Source organism: Cheilinus undulatus, linkage group 21, assembly GCF_018320785.1.
Source record: "Cheilinus undulatus linkage group 21, ASM1832078v1, whole genome shotgun sequence".
Classification (NCBI taxonomy): Eukaryota; Metazoa; Chordata; class Actinopteri; order Labriformes; family Labridae; genus Cheilinus; species Cheilinus undulatus.
In genome coordinates, this window is record NC_054885.1 from 17,179,698 (window position 1) to 17,202,296 (window position 22,599).

Here is a 22,599-nt window from a genome sequence, read left to right on the forward strand (position 1 = left end):
GCTTCTCTTTGTGCTTTGTCTCTTGGCTCTGAATGTCGTCTGCAGCTTGAAATTTGAGTCGCAGAAGGATTAACTTTGGATTGAAATGGATTCATCAAATGGCGAAATGACTTTGGCATATTTCATCACTCGGAGTCTCATAATTCCCTCATCATTAAAATTGTATCAATAATGAAGAAATCAATGTTTAATGACCCCTTTGCATATCCTGAAATGTATTAAATCCCCATTAGAGCAAAATTCAGACTGTTCACTGACATTTAACCTTCTGTTTTAAAATGTCAGACTGTTCAGCTACATCTACACTGCTCCCTATGAGCCTTTTTTCTTTAAATAAGAAGGTTAGGACTCCACACAAAGTGTGTTATTTTGGAGGCTCACAGCACTCACATTGACTTGGAAATTGAACTTCAGAAGATTTTCAGTGGCTGCCTTCTTTATTGCAGATTCAAGCTGTCCATTGTGTTCCATCTCATGCTTCACCTCAGCACCCGTCTGGTGTGGCTCCGTGTCAGCTCACTGCGTCTCCGTTATATCCTCTGACTGAATTGTTTTAAAGTGTTTTTATTATGCAGTGTGAAGTGAATGGAGCCAGCGGTGAGGCTCTTATTAAGCTGTCTGTCAGCCTGAGGTAGGTGGAAAAAGTAAAATTGGCTTCTGCTGCTCAAGTGAGATATTAGATTCGGGGCATGTTGTTACGACAGATCTTACTTTAGTCACTGTTTAGATGAAAGTATGAATACATAAAACCACACACAATGTAATGATGCTGTTTTACATTTCCCTACGGACGCCATTTGTATGATTTACTCAACATACCGAATGTCTCCCAGCGTGCAGGCATGAGCGGTGTGTTTTAGTTGAGTCTTGAAGGTTATACACAGCACATCTAACTAATGGCCCAGCTCTCTGTACATGCTCATGCTAATCACTTCTCTGATTGATTGTGCTGCTACCAAGCACTAATAGCATCATTAGCTGGAAACTGTTGTGGCAGTCTGGGCTCTGAGCTTTCTATTCCCCCCGCTGTTACTTTCTTTATTCCTTCCTTTTATAATTTAGAGTGTACGACGGGAGAGCTTCATTTTGGGATTTAATTGCTTTTGATTCTCTCTAAAGACAAAGTAAATCATAGAAGAGTGAAGCTTTCTCCCAATGTTGCCACATCCATGTATACCAGTCCAGCTGGAGCTTCTGTTACCGTGGAAACCTTGGGACAAAGCTTTATTAAGAGAAATGACAACAGAAAGATGCCAAATTTAACAGTGGGGAGAGCGTTAAGCATCATTAGAGCGAATGTGACACAATAGCACCTGGTTACTGATCACCTGACTGTTTCTCTTCAGGAAAACTACATTTAGAAGTGCATTAGTTTGTTCTGATAGAGTAAACCTATGCGAAACATAATCCTAAACACCTACGCAGTGACTTTCTGTCCATCAAGGCATGAATTTGCTCAAACTTGCCTCTCTGTTGGAAATGAGTGAATTTGTCTATCACGGTCTGCAGAACAGTGATGTCCCACATGAGCAGTCAGCCGTCCCAGCCAGCAGACTCGACATGCTGCCCCCTACCAACTGCTAAAGTTGTACAACAAGAATTAAGCTGATAAGTACTGAGTCACAGTCTGACACACAAGAAGCCTTGTGCATGGTGGGAGTTCTGATTCTTCTTTAAGCCCACATGCTGCAGCTGTAAGCTCATGGATCCACTTAGTTGGACAAAAAGAAAATGAGCAACAAAGAAAAAGTTGTTTTCTCACATATGGGTCCCCAATTGTGCCATTACTTGTTCAACATTATTTACATAAGCATAATTTAAGCCTTCCCATGGTAACTTTTTTATTTAGGTGATATTTCTTTGTTTTAATATGCACTGCTTGTATTTTATCACACTTTAACACTGCCACATAATGACAGTCAAAACACCAGAGTGGGAGACAAGTGCATAAAACTTTGGAGTCACCCATTTAGCCTGCATTTCACCAAAAATTAATTGTTTGGTCCATGACAATTAGAAGCTAAGTAATTGAACTTCCAGATGTCTGTATTCATTGTTAAATGTTGCATTTCATAAGTTATAGTCCCCCTAGAAGAGTGGTCTGATGGTACGCTTATCAAGGAAGGAGGAAGGGTCATTTATAACAGTTTGACAACAGCTACTAAAATAACTTATTGCCAGATGATAAACAGAGTTTCCACTAGACCTTTTTTTGTCTGCGGTGAAAATGGCTTGCCATTCTCAGGAATTCAGCCCATTTAGAACTACAACAAGGACATTTGCTTTGGATAGCTATGTGTGACCAATCACCTGAATTTAACAGCAATAAAACATATACAGAAACTGTGAACACCTTCATGTCTGCAGTAAAACCAGACCAGGGACACATGTTTATTGCTGAACCTGACCCAAAACCAAGGCAGCAGAGACCGAGTAAACCAGAGTTATTGTTGGTTAAGTTAGTTGCACAGTATACACCTACGTTTTACACATAAACAACAACAGAACTTAGCTTCACATTAGCCCAGTTAGCTCTAAAGCCAGGTGTACACTGTGCGATTCCAAGCCAACCATACAACAGTCGTGGCAGAATGTCATATCATACTGTGCGATTGAATCATTTATGACGTACAACCATAGTGCACGAGTTGTGTGCTCACACTGTGTGGCTAAAGTCAGTATGGACTGTGACAGAAACCCACAGCGTTTCCTTTTTTTAGAGGCTCACACATTCAGGGTGAAGCGTCTCCAGTCATATTCTCTCCTCCCATACCTCTCCCGCTCTCTCCCTCTCCTGCAATCTCTCCCTGTGTGTGGGTGAGACAGGGAGCACCTCTGTGTCTGCAGCTGCAGCAGGTCAGCAGAGAGGAGTATTTCCTGCTCGTTTATTTACTCTATCATAGCAGGGTACATCAGAAAGTGATTCCAGTTGTTGTCATGGTAATTTAGGACGTTGTCTGACTGTTTACAAAGGAAAACAATCCCCCAAAGTTGTTTATTCTGCTCATGTTTCTGCTCTGACTGTGAAGTGTCTAGAGTCATACGACCAAAATATCAAACATGCCAGAAATCCTCCCGATCAGTCGGGAGCTGATGGTAAGGTCGTAGTCAGGCCGTGGGCAGCCATCGTAGGCCCCTGTACACAGCATGAGAAACGACGCCCAACAAATTCGTGGCTGAATCACATGAAAATCACACCGTGTATACCTGGCTTAAGTTAGCCCGTTTGCACATTAGGTGCTACAACTTAGGCAACACAACGTGTAATCGATAATTTTCACTATTTAGGTATTTGGAAATTGGCATGTCATTCAACTGGAAATTTTGGCATTACATTGAAACAGGCCAAAGATCAGTAAATACTGGCTGATGACAACTCTGATTATAAATGTACAAGACTTGACTGATTTTAGACACAAGCAGGGACTTGAGCTTCCATTGGGATATAGCAATTTTCTAGTCTTATGATCACTCAAAGCACTTTTACAGTGCAGGTCACACCTAACCACTCACACACTGATTGCAAAGGTTGCGTTGGAGGATTGGCCACCAGTATTAGCTAATCCCACTGTAATCCACATCCATTTACCGACCACCATCGAAGCAGTGGGTTAAGTGTCTTGCCCAAGGACACATTGATATGTAACTGCAAGAGGTGGGGATTGGGGATCCTCCTCTCAGAAGAGGACCAGGAGAGCCACATCCATTAAGCAGCATGTTATTTCCTGAAAGGGGTAGAGTCAGGGGCGGAGTCAGACAGCTCACTAACATTTAAAGCCACAGACACAGAAACAGCTCGATCTGAACAGGGGGTTTATAGACATGTAAAAATCCAATACTGAAAGTTTTTTTTTTTTCAGCAACAAACTTTACATGCATGTTTTGGGGACCTCTGAGAAAAATATAAACTTGTCTTACAGAAGTGAAATATGTGACCTTTTAGCACAGTGTAGATGTCTGTTCCTCAAGTGACACTGTGACATCCACTTCCGTTCATAGCCTGCACCCATGAGCTCAGAGCATGGCTGCCTGTCTACATTTCAGAGAGGGAGAAGCAGAAGTCTGGCCTTAAATTGATTTTTTTTTTTTTTTTTTTTAGTCACAAATCACTATGTTATGTGACTTTTAATAAGCCATCTGCAATTCACTGCAAGCCAAACAAAACATTTAACTGGCAGCTAATGTCAAAAGAAAGAAGACGTCAACAGATAACTCCATCAAATAAAGTGCTCAGTGCTTTTACATTGTTGGGGTGTTGGAGGCTGGGATAATTCATTTTGGGCTCAGCCCAATAGTAATGGTGAAAAACTTTCTAACGGTCTAAATCATTTTAGTTTGTAGTAAATTTTTTCTGCTCAATGTCTGGCTGTACCGACTATGGAACAAACTATAGCTTGCACTACTCTTATTTTAAACTAAATAAGAGAAACCTAGAAATATGCAGCTTTTCCTATTGAAACAAACTCATACCAAGATGTTTCTTCAAAACTGAGACATGAACTGAACCATCCACTTTGTGAATCACCACGCCCCAAAATATTTCTCTAAATCCTTCAGCAACATTTCAGATTTTGCTGTTTTTGCCCTAACAAAAGAGGTAAGATTTTGTACTTGCACATGAAAACAGGCATAATGGAATAAAAAATGTTTACGAGGGTTCAGATTATTGCAAATCCAGTATTGGGTAAAGGAATGTAATTAATCACCACAGTACCTCTGACAAGCACAATTTTCTGTAATATAACTTTTTCTATTAAGATATATAAAAGGACAAGGCTAGTCATGGTTTTAAAACTGCTGCCTGTAAAGAAAACAACCCTCAAAAATCCATCAACCTAATATTCATTAACACTAGAAAATCAACCAAGCAAGCTTATAGATATTCAGTTATCCAACATGTCATCTTAACAACTTCATGAACTGATTTAATACAGTCTGGCTTTCATTGATTTAGTTTACTGTGTCTCACTTGTCAGAATGATTCAATATGTTGTGGCCAGCAGTTTTCTCTTAATTGCAGAGAATAAGGCAATAGAGCTGTTTTTCTTCGAGAATCCAGCCAAAGCTTTCAGGGTGCGTAGGAGCAGCAGATAAGAGAAAACATCCCTGTAACTGACTGATACGTTTGTTGAAATATGACATAATGATTGTTAACTGTGCTACTAATTAAAGTGTACACATATGAAGAGAATCCTCGTAGGGCGTTTTTGTTAGTTTCTGCCACTTCATTTGAATTCATAACAACAAAAATCCATCAAGTCACAACTTTTGGGGAATAATTTAAACATGAAATCAATATTTAAGCCTGCTTTGAATCAATTGGTATTGATTTTACACAAGTGGTGCAATTAAACCAGTTTGAATTCATATTACCCAGCAGGTATCATACTTCCACAGCCTCTGCCTTGACACTCCATTAATTCACAGAATTCACAGCTCCTTATATGTAAACACCTTATATTTTCCAACTCTTTATGAACTTACCTAAAGCTCCTATACTTACATGAGGTTAAACAGTAAGTTCTTGTGTTAAAGTGTCTCTGCTTACACTCTAGAATGTAGATTTGTGTTCCACAGGTTTCCAATGGTTTGCTGACTGAAGCGTGAGCAGAGTTTGTAAAGTTGACTAGAAGGCCAAGGGGAACTGCAAAGGGCAGGAGGGTGTCTGCAGAGTGCAGCTGGGATGCTGCCAAACTGTCAGAGGGTGTTTAGGTAGTGTCAACAGGGGGAGATTATTAGTTTAACCAGAGCTGATGTTTTAATCATAGTGATGGGGCTGCAGCTGGATAACAAAGTACCAATTATTTCATCATCAGACAGTTAAATTTTTCAATTTGCACACATTAAAAAAAGGATTCATTTAGACATGCAAAAAAACCACAAGGCCTTCACATTCATGTTAAGATATCCTGATCTTTGTGCTGTGATTGTTTGTTCTTCTATCTCTTCAAAGCCTTTGTCTCTTGCAGATTATGAGCCAGGTGTGAGGCCTAGCACACAGCAGATGTTCCATGTTGTATTTAAATGTAAAATATGTTAGAAATTTGATTTTTAAAAAAAGAGCCACAAACATATGCTTAAGCCTGGTTCACAGAAGGCAATTTTTGCATCTTATTGGATATGGGATATTGGAAAAATGGGAGACTAGAAACAATTCAATTCAATAGATTTAAAAACTGTAATATTAAAAACACAAATTGGTAAACACACAAGGTGTCAATTGGTGGTTTAATTAACATGAGGTTACACAAATAAGATAAAAATAAACATGGAGGCAGACACGCTTTGCTATAATCTGGCTTGCTTACTTATGTCTGCACAAAAAAACAAAAACAAACAAAACAAAACAAAAAAATATGTATATATTTTTGTTATAGTGCAAATCTTGCTTGCTTTGTTTTATCAAACTTGTTGGAGTTTAGATAAAGGTTGCACAACTGGGGGTGGCATTTGTGGTACCACCAGCTGTTATGCTGATGATACACAGATTTATGCCAATAAAAAACAAGACAGTCTGGCTGCAGACGGCCAAAGTTAAAATGTTGCAAAACATGATTACAAAATGTTTAATAAAGCAGAGTAAATGGTCTGTTTACAGGAAAATAGCTCCCCTTCCAGGAAAACATTAAAACGCAGCAAGTATAGCTTACATAGCTCTGTTAGCTGCTATGTAGATAACAGAGATATGTAGTTAACAGAGATATGTAGCTATGTAGCTAATGTATCTAACATAGCAAAAGCTAAGCTCACAAAGCAGCTACATAAGCTATGTATCTATTTTATCTATGTAGCTTGATGATCTTTGGCTACGTTTTCTAAAGCTCAAGTTGCTAAAGCCAACTTAATTATAGGTAATGAAGCTACATAGCTAACGTGGCAGCTATATAAGCTACGTATCCATGTTATCTGTATAGCTTCATTAGCTTTAGCTATGTTGGTACGTTGCTGAAGCTCACATTGATAAAGCTAACTTACATTGGTTTATATAGTAAAGTTAATTCCTAAGCTAGCATAGCTAAGTTAGCTTAATCAAGCAAATTAAGCTAAAGTGACCCACCATTCGTGAAACTACTTCTTAAATGGATTTATACATAATTCCATCCCAGATTAGACCTCCCACCTTTTCTGTTTTTATTAATGAAATGTTGCTTATTTGCTTATGTTTACAATGTTGTTATTTCATGCCAGACTTTGTTTCCTGAATTAAATTAATATTATAATTTTTCTTTTAATCTAAAACTGGAAATATAGTTTATACTGGAAAATTTTACTTCCTTTCTGAGATGTATGGTGTAGCTTTAAATGGAAGATCACTTCACCACTTTAAGTAATCAGAAATGTTCGATTTCTAATTACTTGCACTTTAGAACAAGCATTTTGCCATATATTATAATACTAAAGGGAAAGTGGTTAAAGTTGTATCAACATTAGCTGAAGCTGAGGTCTACCAGTTTAAAAAAAGAAATGTTGGTGTGGAGTTACAAGAGAGTAAGCTTTCCAGACCTCTACAGGCTGCTGCTCACCACTGCCTGAGGCGAGTTCCTCGAGGCTCCGCGCATAGCACCCTAAAATCTCTGACCAAACTGCCGAGGATCAAAATGCGGGAAGGAAGAGGACTGTATGGAATTGAAAATTGAAATGTCTGGTGCTTCTGCATCATTCTGACGTTTTCTTTTACATGCCAATAAAATCAAATTATTTCTTTTTTTTTTTTTTTTTTAACATATATTCAACTCAAAGTGGTAATTTTGCTGCTTGTTTTATTCAGTATAATCCACTGTGAATAGAAATGTAAAACATTCCCTTCCCTGATTATAAAAAGTGATTTATGTATGGCTATGTTCTGTTAAATGTTGCAAGGATAGTTAATTAAAACACAAAGAAATGGTGCTGCAGCTGCTGATGTATGATGATGACTGTTTCCACAGTAAATCTCTTGTCCACATTTCTCTGCATCAGTGAGCAGACTTTAAATAAGCTGTGCTGTGTTTTTTTCTGTTTACAGGCATAAAATATGGATGTTCTGTATAATTAGAATAACATATGCCAATATCAGTTTAACATGGCCATCGCTGCATCAGCAGCCTGCAGCTCCAGGAAACCTCAGTCCAGCAGGGATGCAATCACTGCACTTTCACCTCCATTGATTAAGGCGAGAAAGAAGTGAGTCTACTTAACATTTGTCCAAACGAGTTGCTAATCCTCTATTACCTGACTCCAAATTGTTCAAGAAAGGGCAAGTGATTGTATTTATTATTTACATTCCTCTTTAGTTCTTACACACCATACACTTCTTAACTCCACACAGAGATCATTCTAGCTTCATATCATTTAATGTGATTTAATTTTAACCTGACCTTACACCTGGCAAGAGTTGATCTGTGTTTAGAGAGTTGCAGAGGTCAGCTAAAGCCCACACTCTCCATTTATACAGAAATTATTACTATTAGCCCTGAAATCATTGTTTGCAACTTCTTCCTACCTCACTGATGGCTATTTTTCCCTCCCTGCTTGAGGCTGTATTACAGCTCAGCCAAGCCTCACCATTACAGTTAAATGTTCCGTTTTACCCGCAGAGGTCCTTTTCTGTAATTTCCTCTGAGTCCTGTCACCTCCTGCCCCTATGGAGCTGACAGCGCTGCCATCCACAGGTGGAATGAACTTCACTCTGTTTCTCTTTGTGCTGTGCTTGAGTATTAAAAACTTCATACTACAATCAAAACCAGTTCACAGGCAGGTACAAAAGGCCAGCATCTGTAATACTTTCTTTGTGATTGAACTCCTTTTCTTTGCATGAGTTTTTTTTTCCCCCTTCTTTCTGTAATCTTCAGTGGCTCCAAACAGGAAGAGAGGTGACAAAATGAATAACCTACAGTCAGTGAACAGCACAGCGGTTGTATATCTCAGTTTTTACAAACAAATGAACAGACTGAAAGTTAAAATGTTCAGTCTCTTCTATTTCAATTCTGTACAAAAAGTTTGACCCATGTCTTTTGCAAACCTACCTGTATATGTGTATTTTTAGTCGTGTTGTTGATTATTTAGGACCCACTTGTGACATTTCAGTACAAAATGTTAAAATTCTACATTTTGTGACCACTGTCGACTGATGTATGCAGTGCCTGCTTTCATCACCATAAAGCTCAACAATGACCACCCACCTTTTCCATGACCCATACCTTTAGTAGTAGCACCTGTTAGCCATATTTGTAGAAAACTGTGGACTCAACTAATTAAAGGCATCACTGTAACACTCTGTTATAAAAGAATCTTTATCCAGGACCATATACCATCATTTTCCCATTGAAACACTCTGTAGATAAATAACAAGTCTGTTGAATTCAGTTGAACCAACTGACTGTGGAAGTGTTCTGGTAATAGTAGACTCTGCCAGTCAGACTTAACAAGCAAGTTTTCGTTAATGTATTAATAAAGTACAAACGACTTTAAACTATAGGCCACCAAACGACACTGGCAGCTCAGACCCGACTTTGACCAAATTTATAGCAAAGTACTAGAATGAATAAGTCACATTGAAACACCAGGTTCAAATTTTTTTCTTGTTTGCTTAAAGAAGGAAGGTGAGAACGGCATGGGGTCAGAAATGTCTAGAACACTGGGACAGTCATACCAATGTTCTGGACATTACTTGTAGATAAAGTCAATGGTAGAAACGGCAGTCGAAACTGAAAATCTGAGGCACTCTGATGTAATCAAAATCAAAGAAATCTTCTCTAACAAGTCTTCACCAGGACATCTGATGAAACACATAGACATCTTTATTCAAAAAAAGGTCTTTATTGAGTGCCTCAGAAATTCAGTTTTGACTGCCGTTTTTACCATGGACTTTATTTGCAAGTAATTTGCCAAGTGCTTTTGTTCTTTTTTATTTAACCAAAACAAGCAGCTGTTAGCGCAGTTATTTGCATAGGTTTTAGGCATGTAGGGCACTAAGGATTCTCCGTGGGGTGCCTCAACCTGGGGCTGGAGAGCCAAAGGTGCGGCCAGAGTCAAGCTCAACATAAGTTGACACACATGTGTCACTTGGCAGCCAAGGTCAAGCTCTTTTAGTTTTGGCCTTTTCACCCCTGGCATCATGACCGGAGATCACCAGGGGTTTTCAGGCCATTTGGACTTGTGCAGCACAACCTTACTACCTGCCCAGGCAGTCCCCTAGGCCATGCTTACTCGCCACATCCACCCTTTACTCCACACTAAAGGTGTTACTATTCCATGCCCGTGGTGATATGCAAGGACATCCAGAGCACGACCTGGGTTATTCCAATACTTCTTGCCCAATGGTGCCCTCAGCCAGTGCACTTACCAGATATATACCTAACTCAATCCTCAATTTTTGGCCCAAACATGCCTAAAAAATCTGCAGAGTACTGTATATTAATGTTGTTTTAATGAACCATTGACAAAAAAGATGAGACTGCTTTAATGGGGCAATACAAAGAAGGAAAAAACAAAGATTGATGTCCAAAAGTCACTGTCAATCATTCAGAGATGATTCTTATTTCTTGCAGATGTATCTGGATGTACATCGGAATTGTTGCTAGTGCTAACACTTAATAGAGATGATCTTTTATGGGCTAACAGATGTAACATTTTAAGTCCCTGCTATATTGCGCTAAGAATTGTCTTTTTAATCTGATAGAGCTTTCATTGAGCAAGCAATTAAGGTTTGGTTCTTATGCTAGCATACTCTGTCTGCATGCGATCTCCACGTGAAGCGCACTCTGGAGCAAATTACTCCCTTTTTGGTCAGTCTTTGCAGTTCCACTGAACGCATTCTGGTCCATCTCAACATAGAAAATTGGCCTCGGTGCATTTGCAGACACCACACTAACGTAAAAAAGTGTGCATCTGTTAAACTGTCTTAAACCGTCTCAGATAAAATGAGGACATTTCTAACCATAACCTTCTATTAGACTCAACATAGCGTCATTTACAGGTGAAAACAGAGCAGGATGGTTTGTAGGCCACATCAAAGATGCTTAAGAGGCAACAGTTGGTGTGCAGTTAAATCTTCAGCTCAGAAATGCAACTATACTGATGTGATCTAAATCGTGCCTCCCTAGCTGCTGTGTAGATGGAATATGTGCGTTGATTAACAGTAGCACAGTTGGTGTTTTGAGCCATTGTGCAACATGTAATCATCGCTGACAGCAAATCAAAGACTTCTACTGCCTACATACAAAAGAAGCCATTCTAAATTTCTGTGTGAACCTGACAACTGCCATTAGATTTAATGACGATTATGTAAATGAGCGCCTACCTCAAGAACATCAATCTTTGGACTTAATCAGCAGCTACCCCCTGGATTTATCCTTTCTGTTCATTTAAAAAATCCAATAGGATCGGAGTGGAGGCGGAGACAGAGGCTACCTAGCAGTGTACGGCTGTGACAGGAGTTACTGCAGTCAGGATAGAAAACTCTTAAGGCGGAGAAAAAGCCATTGATTGCTTTGCCTGTCATTTTAAATCAGGCTGGGGTTTTTGATGAATGGCGGCCTGCACTAGGATGTCCGCCACTGCTTCTTTTCACCTCCATCTTCTTGCGAGTGTCAGGGCCTTACCTGTGCTTTTACAGACAAGGCCGATTTGAAGCTTGTATCCTTGTGAATCTCCAGCTGTCGCCTTCCTAGCTCATGCCAGACTCTGGCTTTTGCAGCTATTGAGCCATTTTCAACCCGGCATCCATTCTCCAGAACATTTCAGGCCTCATTAACATGAAGCTATGACTGGTTAACTGTGCTCTATATTTACAGGCTGCTCTCTACAGTTTAAACCTATGTTTCCTTTGATCAGAGACAATGTAGCTGATGAAAGCGTACAAGGAATTTTTTATAGGGGGGGATGCATGCCAAGGCAGAACAGCCATTAGATGCTGTGTAATTGTATCAGACGCTTGGGTTTGCTATATCCCTAATTAATCAGTGATTTCCCTTATGTTTTGGAATTGCAAATTGGATATGTTGAGCCTTTGAGCTGTTCTTTACACCGACCGCATAGCTGGACTGAGAAGCCCTCTTTATTGCTCTGAGCTAATTATTCAGCCTGTGGATTCAGGCTCTGGAAGGCTGCCTCTGACTCTCGCTGCAGGCTGTGTGTGTTTGCGTGTGTGTGTGTGTGCAAATGTTGCATACAGTAGGTGTTGGAGAAAATAAGTCTACGAGCGTGCTTTTGACATTTCAAAACTGCATTCTTCTTTTGTGTTTGGACTGTTTATGCATTATACATGGATGTGTTTTACTCTTTCAACAATTTTACAGCACTGTCCTCTTTTATTGTGCGTGTCTCTAATTTGCCTGCGTGTGTGTACACACCGCTTCACATGGCTAATTTCTTTTGACAGTGTGAAAGATTTCTTAAGGTTTTTGTGTGGGCTTAATATCTGCTGTGTTTAAAATGTTTTTTATCATGTATCTAAAAATAAGATCACAGTGAATTGTCAAGTATCTTCTAAAATAGAAAAGCAACAGAAAATTATGGAACTCACGCCCTTGGTTGATCTTGCAGCAAACTGAATGTTTGTGTCCACTTCTGTTGTAACAAAGCTGTTCTGTAATAACTTTTCTAGCCTTGGTGACTCCCGTTATGCAACTGAAAAGTTATCTGATGTTGTGATAATGATTCAGAGCCTCATTCAGGCTTTGAAATTACATTTTCTTCTTTAATCCACCTCTACCTGCAGACGCTGAGAGCAGCATTCAGGGAGTTCAATTACAAAAAGGTAAAATTAAAAATACCCTCACACAGGAAGGAAACCGCTCCCCTGTAATTGGAAGAAAAACCCTGGTGAATGCTAATGAGTGAAACCTTTAATATAATGAAAGCATGCATTGGGTGATCAAGAGCCTTTTCTAACTGTTGACGCAGAAGCTTCTTGTTAACTCGCATTGATGAAGTCTGCTTATCTTGAATGTTTTGAACTGGGGTTTTTTTTTATATTTTGTGGGCGCCAGTTATAAACTTCACAGTTTAAGAAGTGAAATAAATTTGTACAAACAGGGAATTCAAATTACAATAATTAAAAGGATGCCATCCTGCACAGACTACTTGATGGTTGATGTGTGGGTGTTTTATGTTTTCCTGCAGAGCAACTGAGGACTTGCTGCAAGATTGAAATATAGCTCTTATTTGAGATTAATGGAAAAGGAAATAGGACCCATTTCATAGCCATTTAATTTTCTTGACTCCTTTCCATCCTGTGATGTATCCTCTTTTTGTTTGAATTACTTTTAGTTCCTTAAACATGACCTAACCCTTGAATGCAGCTTTTCTGTCTGCATTTTAATGACAGCAGTAAAGCCATTAAAAACATTTCCAACCAATTCTTTTCTTACATCCTAACCCCCTGGGGATTGGCTCTAGCCTAAGTCTTCTCACCCTGACTCTTCAGTCCCTAGTCTCTTTCTCTCAACCTTGCTGTCCTTTCTCGTACATTTAGGGATCTAGGAGGACTTTCAAGTTGTCTTTCTTAAAGAACTTTATTGCACTTCCCTCACTAGAATAAGTATCCATGGGGATGTAGAGCAAAAGGAAGCCTCTTCCCCTAACTTTAACTGTCAGGTTGTCGTTCTCACAGCTTTTCTTCACTCTTTTCTCATAAAGATAGGGATCTGTGGGGATGTAGAGCATAACCTGACAGAGAGGTCAATCTCTGGCCTAAACAGTCTTTTTCCCTGAACTCTGACTTTCACACTGTCTTTCTTACAAAACGTCTTTGCACTTCCCTCATTACAAGAAGTATCCTTGGGGATATAGAGCAAAAAAAAAAAAAAGCAAGGCAAGGAAAGTGAGTTCTGGCCTAACAGGCTTCTTTCCCTAACGTTAACTGTAAAGTTGTCTTTCTCACAACTTTCCTTCACTCTTTCCTCATGAAGACAGGGATCCATGGGGATGTAGAGCAAATGGAATAACCTGGCAGAGAGGGCAAGCTGTGGCCTAAACAAGCTTTCCCCCCTAACTCTGACTTGCAAGTTGTCTTTCTCACAACTTTTCTTCACTCTTCCCTCATAAACATAGGGATCCATGGGGATGTAGACCATAACCTGACAGAGAGGTCAATCTCTGGCCGAAACAGTCTTTTCTCCCTAACTCTGACTTGCAAGTTGTCCTTACAAAATTTCTTCCCTTCTTCAACCTTCCCTCATTACAAGAAGTATCCTTGGGGATAAAGAGCAAAAAGAAGAACCAGCAGAGAAAGTGAGTTCTGGCTTCTTACCCTGACTGTAACTGTTGTCTTTCTCACAAATTTCCTTCACATTTCCCTCATGAAGATAGGGATCCATGGGGATGTAGAGCAAATGGAATTACCTGGCAGAGAGGGCAAGCTGTGACCTAAACAAGCTCTTCACCCTAACTCTGACTTTGAAGTTGTCTTTCTCAAATGTTTTCTCCACTTTTCCAACACAAAGCTAGGGATTTATGGGGGTGTAGAGCAAATTATGTAACCTGACAAAAGAGGTAAGCTAAAGCCTAAGCAGGCTCTTCCAACTGATCTGTCTTTCATGTTCTCTTTCTCAAAACTCTTCCCTCAATAAGATGGGGATCTGAAAGGGATGTAGTGCAAACAGCATAACCTGGCAGAGGAGTGAGTCCTTGCCAAAACAGGCTTCTTATCCTGGCTCTGATGATCCTGTTTTCTTTCTCCATTTGGGTTTTTGGGGAGGTAGTGCAAAAAGTATAACCTGGTGGAATGCTGAGCTCTAGCCTAAACAGGCGTTCTCCTCTTCTCTATCTTTTCTGTTGTCTTTCTCATATGTTTTCTTCTTTCACCCCTCATGAAAGTTATTATCTAGGGGGATGTTGTGTAATAGTATAATCTTGCAGACAGGCAACTTCTTCCCTAAACAGGCTTCTCACCCTGTCTCTACCATTCCTCTTCTCTTTTTCACAACTTTCCTTCTCTCTAGTTTCCTGTCTTCCCTCAGGAAGATAGATATCTAGGGGATTGTAGAGCAAATGGCATAACCTAGCAAAGGGAGTGAGCTCAAGCCTAAACAGGCTTCTCTCAATGGCTCTGCCATTCCTGTGCTCTTTCTCACAACTGTTCTTCTCTTTCCTCATGGAGTGGGAATATAGGAGGAGGGAGTGCAAGCAGTATAACCTGGTGGAATTATTTTGTTGCATTTTAAAGTTTTTCAATAGTTTGTGATGTTACAAAATCAGCTAATAAAATTTTTTTGCATTAATACTAAATTTCTGATCAAAAGATGCTTGAATTATTCTAAAGTAGTGACACTCAACCTGCAACTCTCAAGCCAAATGTGGCTCTTAAGTTGCGACTCTTTTCAGGCATAACTGAAAAAAAGTAATCCTCCTAAATTTTTCTTATAAAGGTAAACAAAGTCACCAGTAAAGATTCATGGCAAGTTACACCAATTAATCTATTTCCCACACAAAGAAAGTATTTATTTTTAAAAATGTGGATATTATCCTTGTTGCATGACTGGGGAACATGTGTAGGAGAAAGAGAGCATAGCAAGTCCTCTGGTGGTGCGTCTCTTCAGTAAGTTCATTCATTGTGGTGTGCTGTCTTATGTTATCTTACATCCACAACAGTTTTCTTCTGTCACTTCCCACCAGTGATCTCCCACATTCCTATTTTGTGCTGATTATTGCGATATGCATCATCATCAGCAAGGCTAACACACATGGATCACATGTTAAGATATCTAGTGAAACTTGTTCAGACATGGGTGTTTTGTTTCATTTTATACTTTTAAAAGAACATAAACATAAAATCAAAGCTACAAAATGAGGCAGGATGGAAAAACAATGTCTGGGAGAGCTGCAGGTATGAGACAGGGCCGGTTTTAGTCATTTGGAGGCCCAGGGCAAAGACCAATTAGGAGCCCCCTTAAGCCAAAACTTAACAAAACAAATCAGCTAACTATTATGAAGTGGAAAAATGACTAAAGCTGGCAAACTTAATACAGCCAAAAACAAAAAGACACATTAATGGACCAAAAGAATTATTTTAATTCTCAAAAGGATGTTGCACAGAAAATTTAAATTTTATGAACGTGAAAGTTTCATCAAATGTGTTAAAACTAAGAAGGCTACAACTGGCAAAATCAAGTACCAATAGTCACACTTTTGTCCAAGAATTGAGACTTGCAAGTTCATTCACAAAAATATTGTTTCATGTTTATCAGAAACATCAGACAGATCCAGCATGCTGCTCAGATTTGCATACTATAGCCTAGCTGACAGTGAAGTGGAGAACTCGCCATGTCTTGCTGTTCTCGGCGACACACAAACCTTCACATTGATGCACACAGCAGTCTCTCATTGCACTGTAGCTGTTCGGCTCAGCAGCGGCGGCAGACAAACAGAGGGGGGCGAAGGACGGCACGAGTTAGTACAGAGAGAGACAGGCGCTCTCATCAGTGACGGGCTCGCCGGCTGCGCGGACAGAGCTGTGGCGCAGGAGGCGGAGGAGAAGGAGGTGCGAATGGAGGACGAGCCGCCTGAAATCCAGAGCAAAACAGAGGAGCAAAACGCGAGAGACTGCGAGACAGGGAGGGAGGGGAAACAAACGGAGAGGGATCACTGAGGGGAGAGAAGTCATTTGGAGCATGGGGAGAGGGAGCAAGCTGTATGCAGCTGACAAGGACACAGAGGGAGGAAAGCGCGTAGCAAAGCCTTCTGTGACGGGGGGAGAGAAGTGAAGGAGTGCGTGCTTAAAGTGGGGAAGAAGAAGAGGAGGAGGAGAAGAAGAGGGTGCCTGACAGGAGGTCGAGCTTATGGGGGCTTGACTGACACAAGAGCGAAGAAGAGGAGGAGGAGGAGGGAGAAGGCAAGTTGATGGATTTGATTTGGGGAGAGTATTTTTAGAAGGAGGAGTGGGAACATGAGAGGAATCTTAAGATTAGAGATGCCATCTTTTTGGAGTGGGGGGAGGAAAAAGTAAGAAGGAAAAAGAGGGGATAACAAGAGACGGAGAGAAAGGGGGGAGATGAGATCAGAGTGTGACAGAACGGATTATCTCTGGTTTGGTTTCCCGCAGGAAACCGCTGCGAGTCTGTGTCCCTGACTTCGCATGAGTGCCTCTTACTCCATGTGAAAGTGTGTTGTAGCATGTTTCTCACTGGGAAGCAGGTTCGCTACAAGATGAAGCTGCCCAGTGGTTACCCGCAGGACTTGATCACACCGGTGAAAACACAAAGAAGGGGGGAGAGACGAGGAAGAGGGCAGTGACATCACTGAAAAGTAAAAGGCATCAAAAGTAAGACCGTAACAAATGAGCATGGTGGACTTATTTTTCGTGATTGCAATTAAAGCTTGTTCTTAATAGTGACAAGGAACTGATTGCTGCCTTTAGCTGCTGAATGCCTCATCAAGCCAGTGAAGCCAAGACAACACACTTTCTTTGAAGACGAGAAACCACTGCGCTGGAACAAGGCAACCAACCGCACCACACCAACCAATTCCCTCTGCTGTAGTCTCATTATTTTAATTACCGTCTTTCTTTCATTTGTTTTTCTTTGCTCCGGTTCTTCCTGCTCTGCTCTTGGTATTTTGTATTCCATCCTTCTCCTCTCTTCCCCTCCCTTCCTACTCTTGCCTTCGCTCTCTGTCTCATCCTGTCTTGTTCACTGTCACACTAACTGCAGTCGATGCTGGAGTCACTCATGTAGAAGCCACCTTGCTTGGAGCACATTTGCCTAGCTGATTTATTTTATTCTTTCTTCTCCGTCCCCCTGCTGAGTTGGATGATTGGACTCCTCTTGGATCAAAAGCAAGGAGGAGATGACCAACAAGTAGCTGCTGAGTTCACCAGAGCTCCTGGAGAAGACTTCAAAACAGAGAGGGTATTTTGCACATTTAATGCAGTGTATTGACAGCCACGCCTGCAGTAGTGGTCGATAAATGTAAGGCCAAGCACATATCCAGGTGTGGATTACAGTAGTGGATTTATCCTGGAGCTACATGTGGGCCCCAGCCCCTGAGGCCTGGCTGGGAAATGAAGCCTTTCCCGCGGCTGTAGGAGCGCTCTGGGGAGCTATGGCCCTGGAGGGGCGCTGTCTCCGGCGGGGTTCCCCAGCCATGATCAGAAAGGGTCGTCAGCGGCGTGCTGCAAAGCAAACTCTGGCTCGGGTCACTTCCACTCTTCTGTCAAGGACACGCCTGCATGGCCTGAGGCATGTGTGCGTCCCTGGTGGCTCCATGGGCCGCAGGGCCTTCTGGCTACTGGCCCTCTGCACCTCCCTGGGCCTGCTTTTATCCTGGTCTTCAAACCGCCTTCTCCACTGGCTCTCCTTCCCAACATACACACGGGTCCACACAGAATGGGCCAAAGAACTCCCCTTTCCCGCTGTTACGATCTGCAACAACAATCCCATACGACTCTACAAGCTCACCAAGAGCGACTTGTACTTTGCGGGCCATTGGCTAGGCCTGCTGTTGGCCAACCGGACAGTGAGGCCTATGGTTCTGGACTTGCTTCAGGAGGACCGTCAGGCCTGGTTCAAGAAGCTGTCAGACTTCAGGCTCTTTCTGCCGCCAAGAAACTTTGAGGGGACCAACTTGGAGTTTATGGATAGACTGAGCCACCAACTGGACGACATGCTGCTCTCATGCAAATACAGAGGAGAGCCATGCGGGGCTCATAACTTCTCTTCTGTAAGTCCAACCATTATTTTGTTCTGTTTTTGGAAGCTTTGTATGTCACCAAATCTTAGAAGTTGTCTCAAAGTCAGTTTTAAAAGTCATTATACCTTTTGTAACAACACAACTCAATACAAAAGCAGCCTTAGCCTATGAAACAGTTGTCTATTAATGTTTTTCAAGCAAATGGGATGCAACAATCTGGAATTATGTCAACAGAAGCCTGGTCATAATACATTGCAAAAAAAGTCAACTCTGTATCATAGAAGTTGTCTCAACATAAGTTTTGCCAATCTTAACTTCAACAGAAAGGTTTTTATACCTGTAATAAAAAGAAGCTCAATACAAAAGCAGCTTTAGCCCATCAAACAGCTGTCTTTTAGATGTTTTTCAAGCAAACAGGACACCACACACATCAAATCACCAGAAACCAGTAAAAAAATACATTGCAAAAGAAATTCTGCTTGTTCAAGAGAACACTCATCCTTTGCAGAGTTAAAACATGCACACCGGCCAAGTTCATGCAATAACAAGGATAATATGGCTCATGTATATCTAAGCTTATGGTGAGGCACAGCTACAAAAGCTTCATATCAGAACACTTTTTTCCCACATAACAGTGTACCCCCAAGAGAAGTTTACTGCCTCTGCGTCTGATCACTTTCATATCTGTCTTCTTTTCTGTGTGGGCGGTTGTGGGAGTGGGGGATTTGTGTGCCCGCTCTTGCTTGTATGCTCCCTCGACTCGCTTGAACCGTGGCAGATGTTTTCTCTGCGGTAATGCACAGTCTGTCTTTTTTAACTTTGTTTTTTTTTTCCTTTTAGTCATTTCATTTCTGTTCTTCTGTGGCCTCAGAGTCAGAGAGTGACAGAGGGAGAAATGAGAAATGGCAGATGAATACCTGTGTGCAGAGGTTTTAGGTTTGGCTCGTTTGATATGTGGGATCTGCCACTGTAAAGTCTGCTGACTTCTCTTTCATGCTTGAAATGCATTTTTCTTCACGTAGTTTCTGAAACTTTTGAAGCCAGATTCCTTCATCCGTTGCATTCACTGTATTAGCTTAACAGGCTTTTATGAGAGTAAGAAAAATTGCATGTATTTGATGTAATGCATAACAGACCATAATTTTAAATACTCATTGTAAGCTCACCAAACCTCTGTAGCCCAGTCTTCCTGTTGTCATGTCAAAGCTACATTCTCTGCTTCTACCTGTATGAAGTGGATGAGTACAGATTTTTCTACTTCTGTTTTTTTTTTTTGTTTTTTTTTAAGTTTACAATTAGCATATTGAGTCTAATAGTGTTGTTTGGCAGATCAATGCTGACTCACTGAAGTTGTCACAAAAAGAACAAACAAGACTTGATCATGAGTTAAGTAGGGAAGGCAAGTCAGGGCACGTTTACTCTTGAAGCACCATTCATCCAAAGCAATTAAATGTGCTTTACACAGTTAACTAGAACTACTGTGCCTCTGCGACCTTGCTAACCAATGTGGATGTTCTGTTCTTTGTCCCTATATGTTAATGTTAGTTTAGAGCAGTAAAGACAGACTAATATAGCTTCTATGTTCCTCAAATAAAGTGTATCTCCTCAGAGGCTTTGAAACAAGGTGACTGAAAGCTGACAATATGTAACAAGAAAAGTGAATTTTAATCTCAAAAATCTAATCAGTTCATCCTCAAGTCCATCTCACTCTTAAGTCAGGTGGACAACAATGCAAAGTTTGAAGAAAATCTCTCAAAGTGTTGTTGAGACACTTGCCCAAAACAGACGACCCAGCAGCATGATGTCTTGCCCTGGCTATCTCTGGCTTGGAGGTCTAAAAACAGAACACTTCTGATATGAAAAGCATTAAAAGAAAGCAACAGGACCTTAAAGATGTAGTGTGGCCAGTAGCGGACAAATTGTCATCATGGTTGACAGCAATCAGTGAAAAACATAGTGGCTGACAGATTCAGTTGTCAAATATTTCGTTTATGTCACGGCATACATGGCATTGTTTTCTGGAGGAGCGATTGATGAAGAGTGAGCCATCTCACCGCTGTACTATATTTGCTGATAGCTGCATTTATAAATCAACCAGTGCAACCCCAGTGTGTCCTAAAAGCTCTAAACTCTGAACATTTGACCCTCAATGCTGCTGATAAAAGTGTTGCTAACTTTGGGGCAAAACATGATCTGATTAGTCAACTAAACATTTTAATAGTCAGCATCCAGTTGACTATCAAAACACACAACTGACCACTTTATTAGGTACACCTGTTCCTGTTCAATGGCTTGTTAACACAAATAGCTAATCAGCCAATTACATGTAGCAACTCAATGCATTTAAGCATACAGACATGGTCAAGGCAACTTGCTGAAGTTCAAACCGATCATCAGAATGGGGAGAGAAAGGGGATTTGAGTGACTTTGAACCTGGCATGGTTGTATATGCCAGACGGGCTGGTCTGAGCATTTCAGAAATTGCTGATCTACTGGGATTTTCAAGCAGAGTTCAGGGAGAATGGGCAGACTGGTTCAAGAGATAGAAAGGCAACAGTAAATCAAATAACCACATGTTACAACTAAAGGTTTCTTTATGACTTTTCCTCTGATATCAAAGTCGCAGACAAAATTCCAAAGTCAAAGTAAAATCATGGGAGTCTTGCTCAAGTTGCAGCTTGCTCCTGTTGTCTTAGTCGTTAGGTGTAAGGTGGTCATAAGACTCAAATTTAGCAGTTTTAAGGCAGTCTTTCCTCAATCTTGGGGGTACAATAATATCAAACATGTTTGTTATTGTCATAAGTCTTGAGTCTGGTCATACACAAATTGTGTTTTCCTGTGATGCGACCGTTGTCCATGACCAATGGGAGCCGATGATGTGCGTAAGCACATTAATTCACTTCATTCTTCAAGATATGATCATGAGCATAGACCAGTGTGGAGCCGCTGAATGTCCGCTCAGAACTCAAGAGATTGATAAACTTTTCTGCTCAGAGCAGCAGTCAGACCTCTGCACCTGTGTGTTTGTGTGCCTTGTCTATCATTTCAGTCCAGGCTGACCTGACAGGTATGGTATACAGCCACTGATTTTTTCAAAATAAAAGCACGATCAGTTTGTTTCCCTGGTGAGACTACATGCATTTTTATATGGTACTCTTATTCTGAAGTGTTTCTGAGATTATTCCTCGGCTATTGCAATAACATGCAAAGTTGCTTCGGTATTTAACTTTACTTTTGTTTCTACTCGATGTAAATGATTTTAAAACATCATATTATTAGAGATATTAACTCAAATGCGATCTGCATCTCCTTCTACATCTTGTTCTCTACTCAAAAAGTGTTATTGTGAATTTCCACCAGATGCATGATGGGAAATAATCTCAAAAGGAATTGTATTCTAGTCTTGTAGTTAGTGACAGACAGTCTTAGCAAAATCTTAGTCTGTGATCAACAACTCAATGGCTTGCTGTCAAATTGTCTTTAGATGTGAGAGGGTCTCAGACGTCAGTCTTTTTAGAGTCTTTCAAGAGTTTTAGCAAATTCCTCCAGTGTAAGGCCAGCATAAGGTATGCAGAATACAATCTCTGAACACACAACTCGTCGAACCTTGAAGCACACGGGCTACAGCAGCAGGAGACCACACCAGGCACCTGTCAGCTAAGAACAGGAAACTCAGGCTACAATTTGCACTTGCTCACCATAACTGGACAACAGAAGATTGGAAAAACATTGCCTGGTCTGATGAGTCTTGATTGCAGCTAGGACATTCAGATGGTCGGGGTCAGGATTTGGCATAAACAACATGAAAGCAAGGAACCATTCTGCCTTCTATCAAGAGTTCAGGCTGGTGGTGGTGGTGAAATGGTGTTGGGGAGATTTTCTTGGCATGTTTTGGGTCCCTTAGTACCAATTAAGCCTTTTTTAAATGCCACAACCACCTGAGTATTGATGCTGTCCATCCGTTTATGACCACAGTGTAGCCATCTTCTG

General features: G+C 40.8%; 1 protein-coding gene across 2 annotated transcripts in view; it reads left to right on the top strand.

The window, feature by feature from the left end:
• Nucleotides 1-22,599, top strand: part of asic2 (acid-sensing (proton-gated) ion channel 2) — a 506,219-nt gene that overhangs the window by 317,441 nt on the left and 166,179 nt on the right. The window contains exon 1 of one of the 2 annotated variants that reach the window (XM_041817044.1): nucleotides 16,965-18,639. The exons of the other annotated variant lie outside the window; for it this stretch is intronic. Coding sequence (XP_041672978.1) covers nucleotides 17,947-18,639 — 693 coding nt within the window. The 5' untranslated portion in view covers nucleotides 16,965-17,946. Of the gene's footprint in view, nucleotides 1-16,964; nucleotides 18,640-22,599 lie in introns of those variants that run through there. 2 annotated transcript variants of the gene reach the window in all.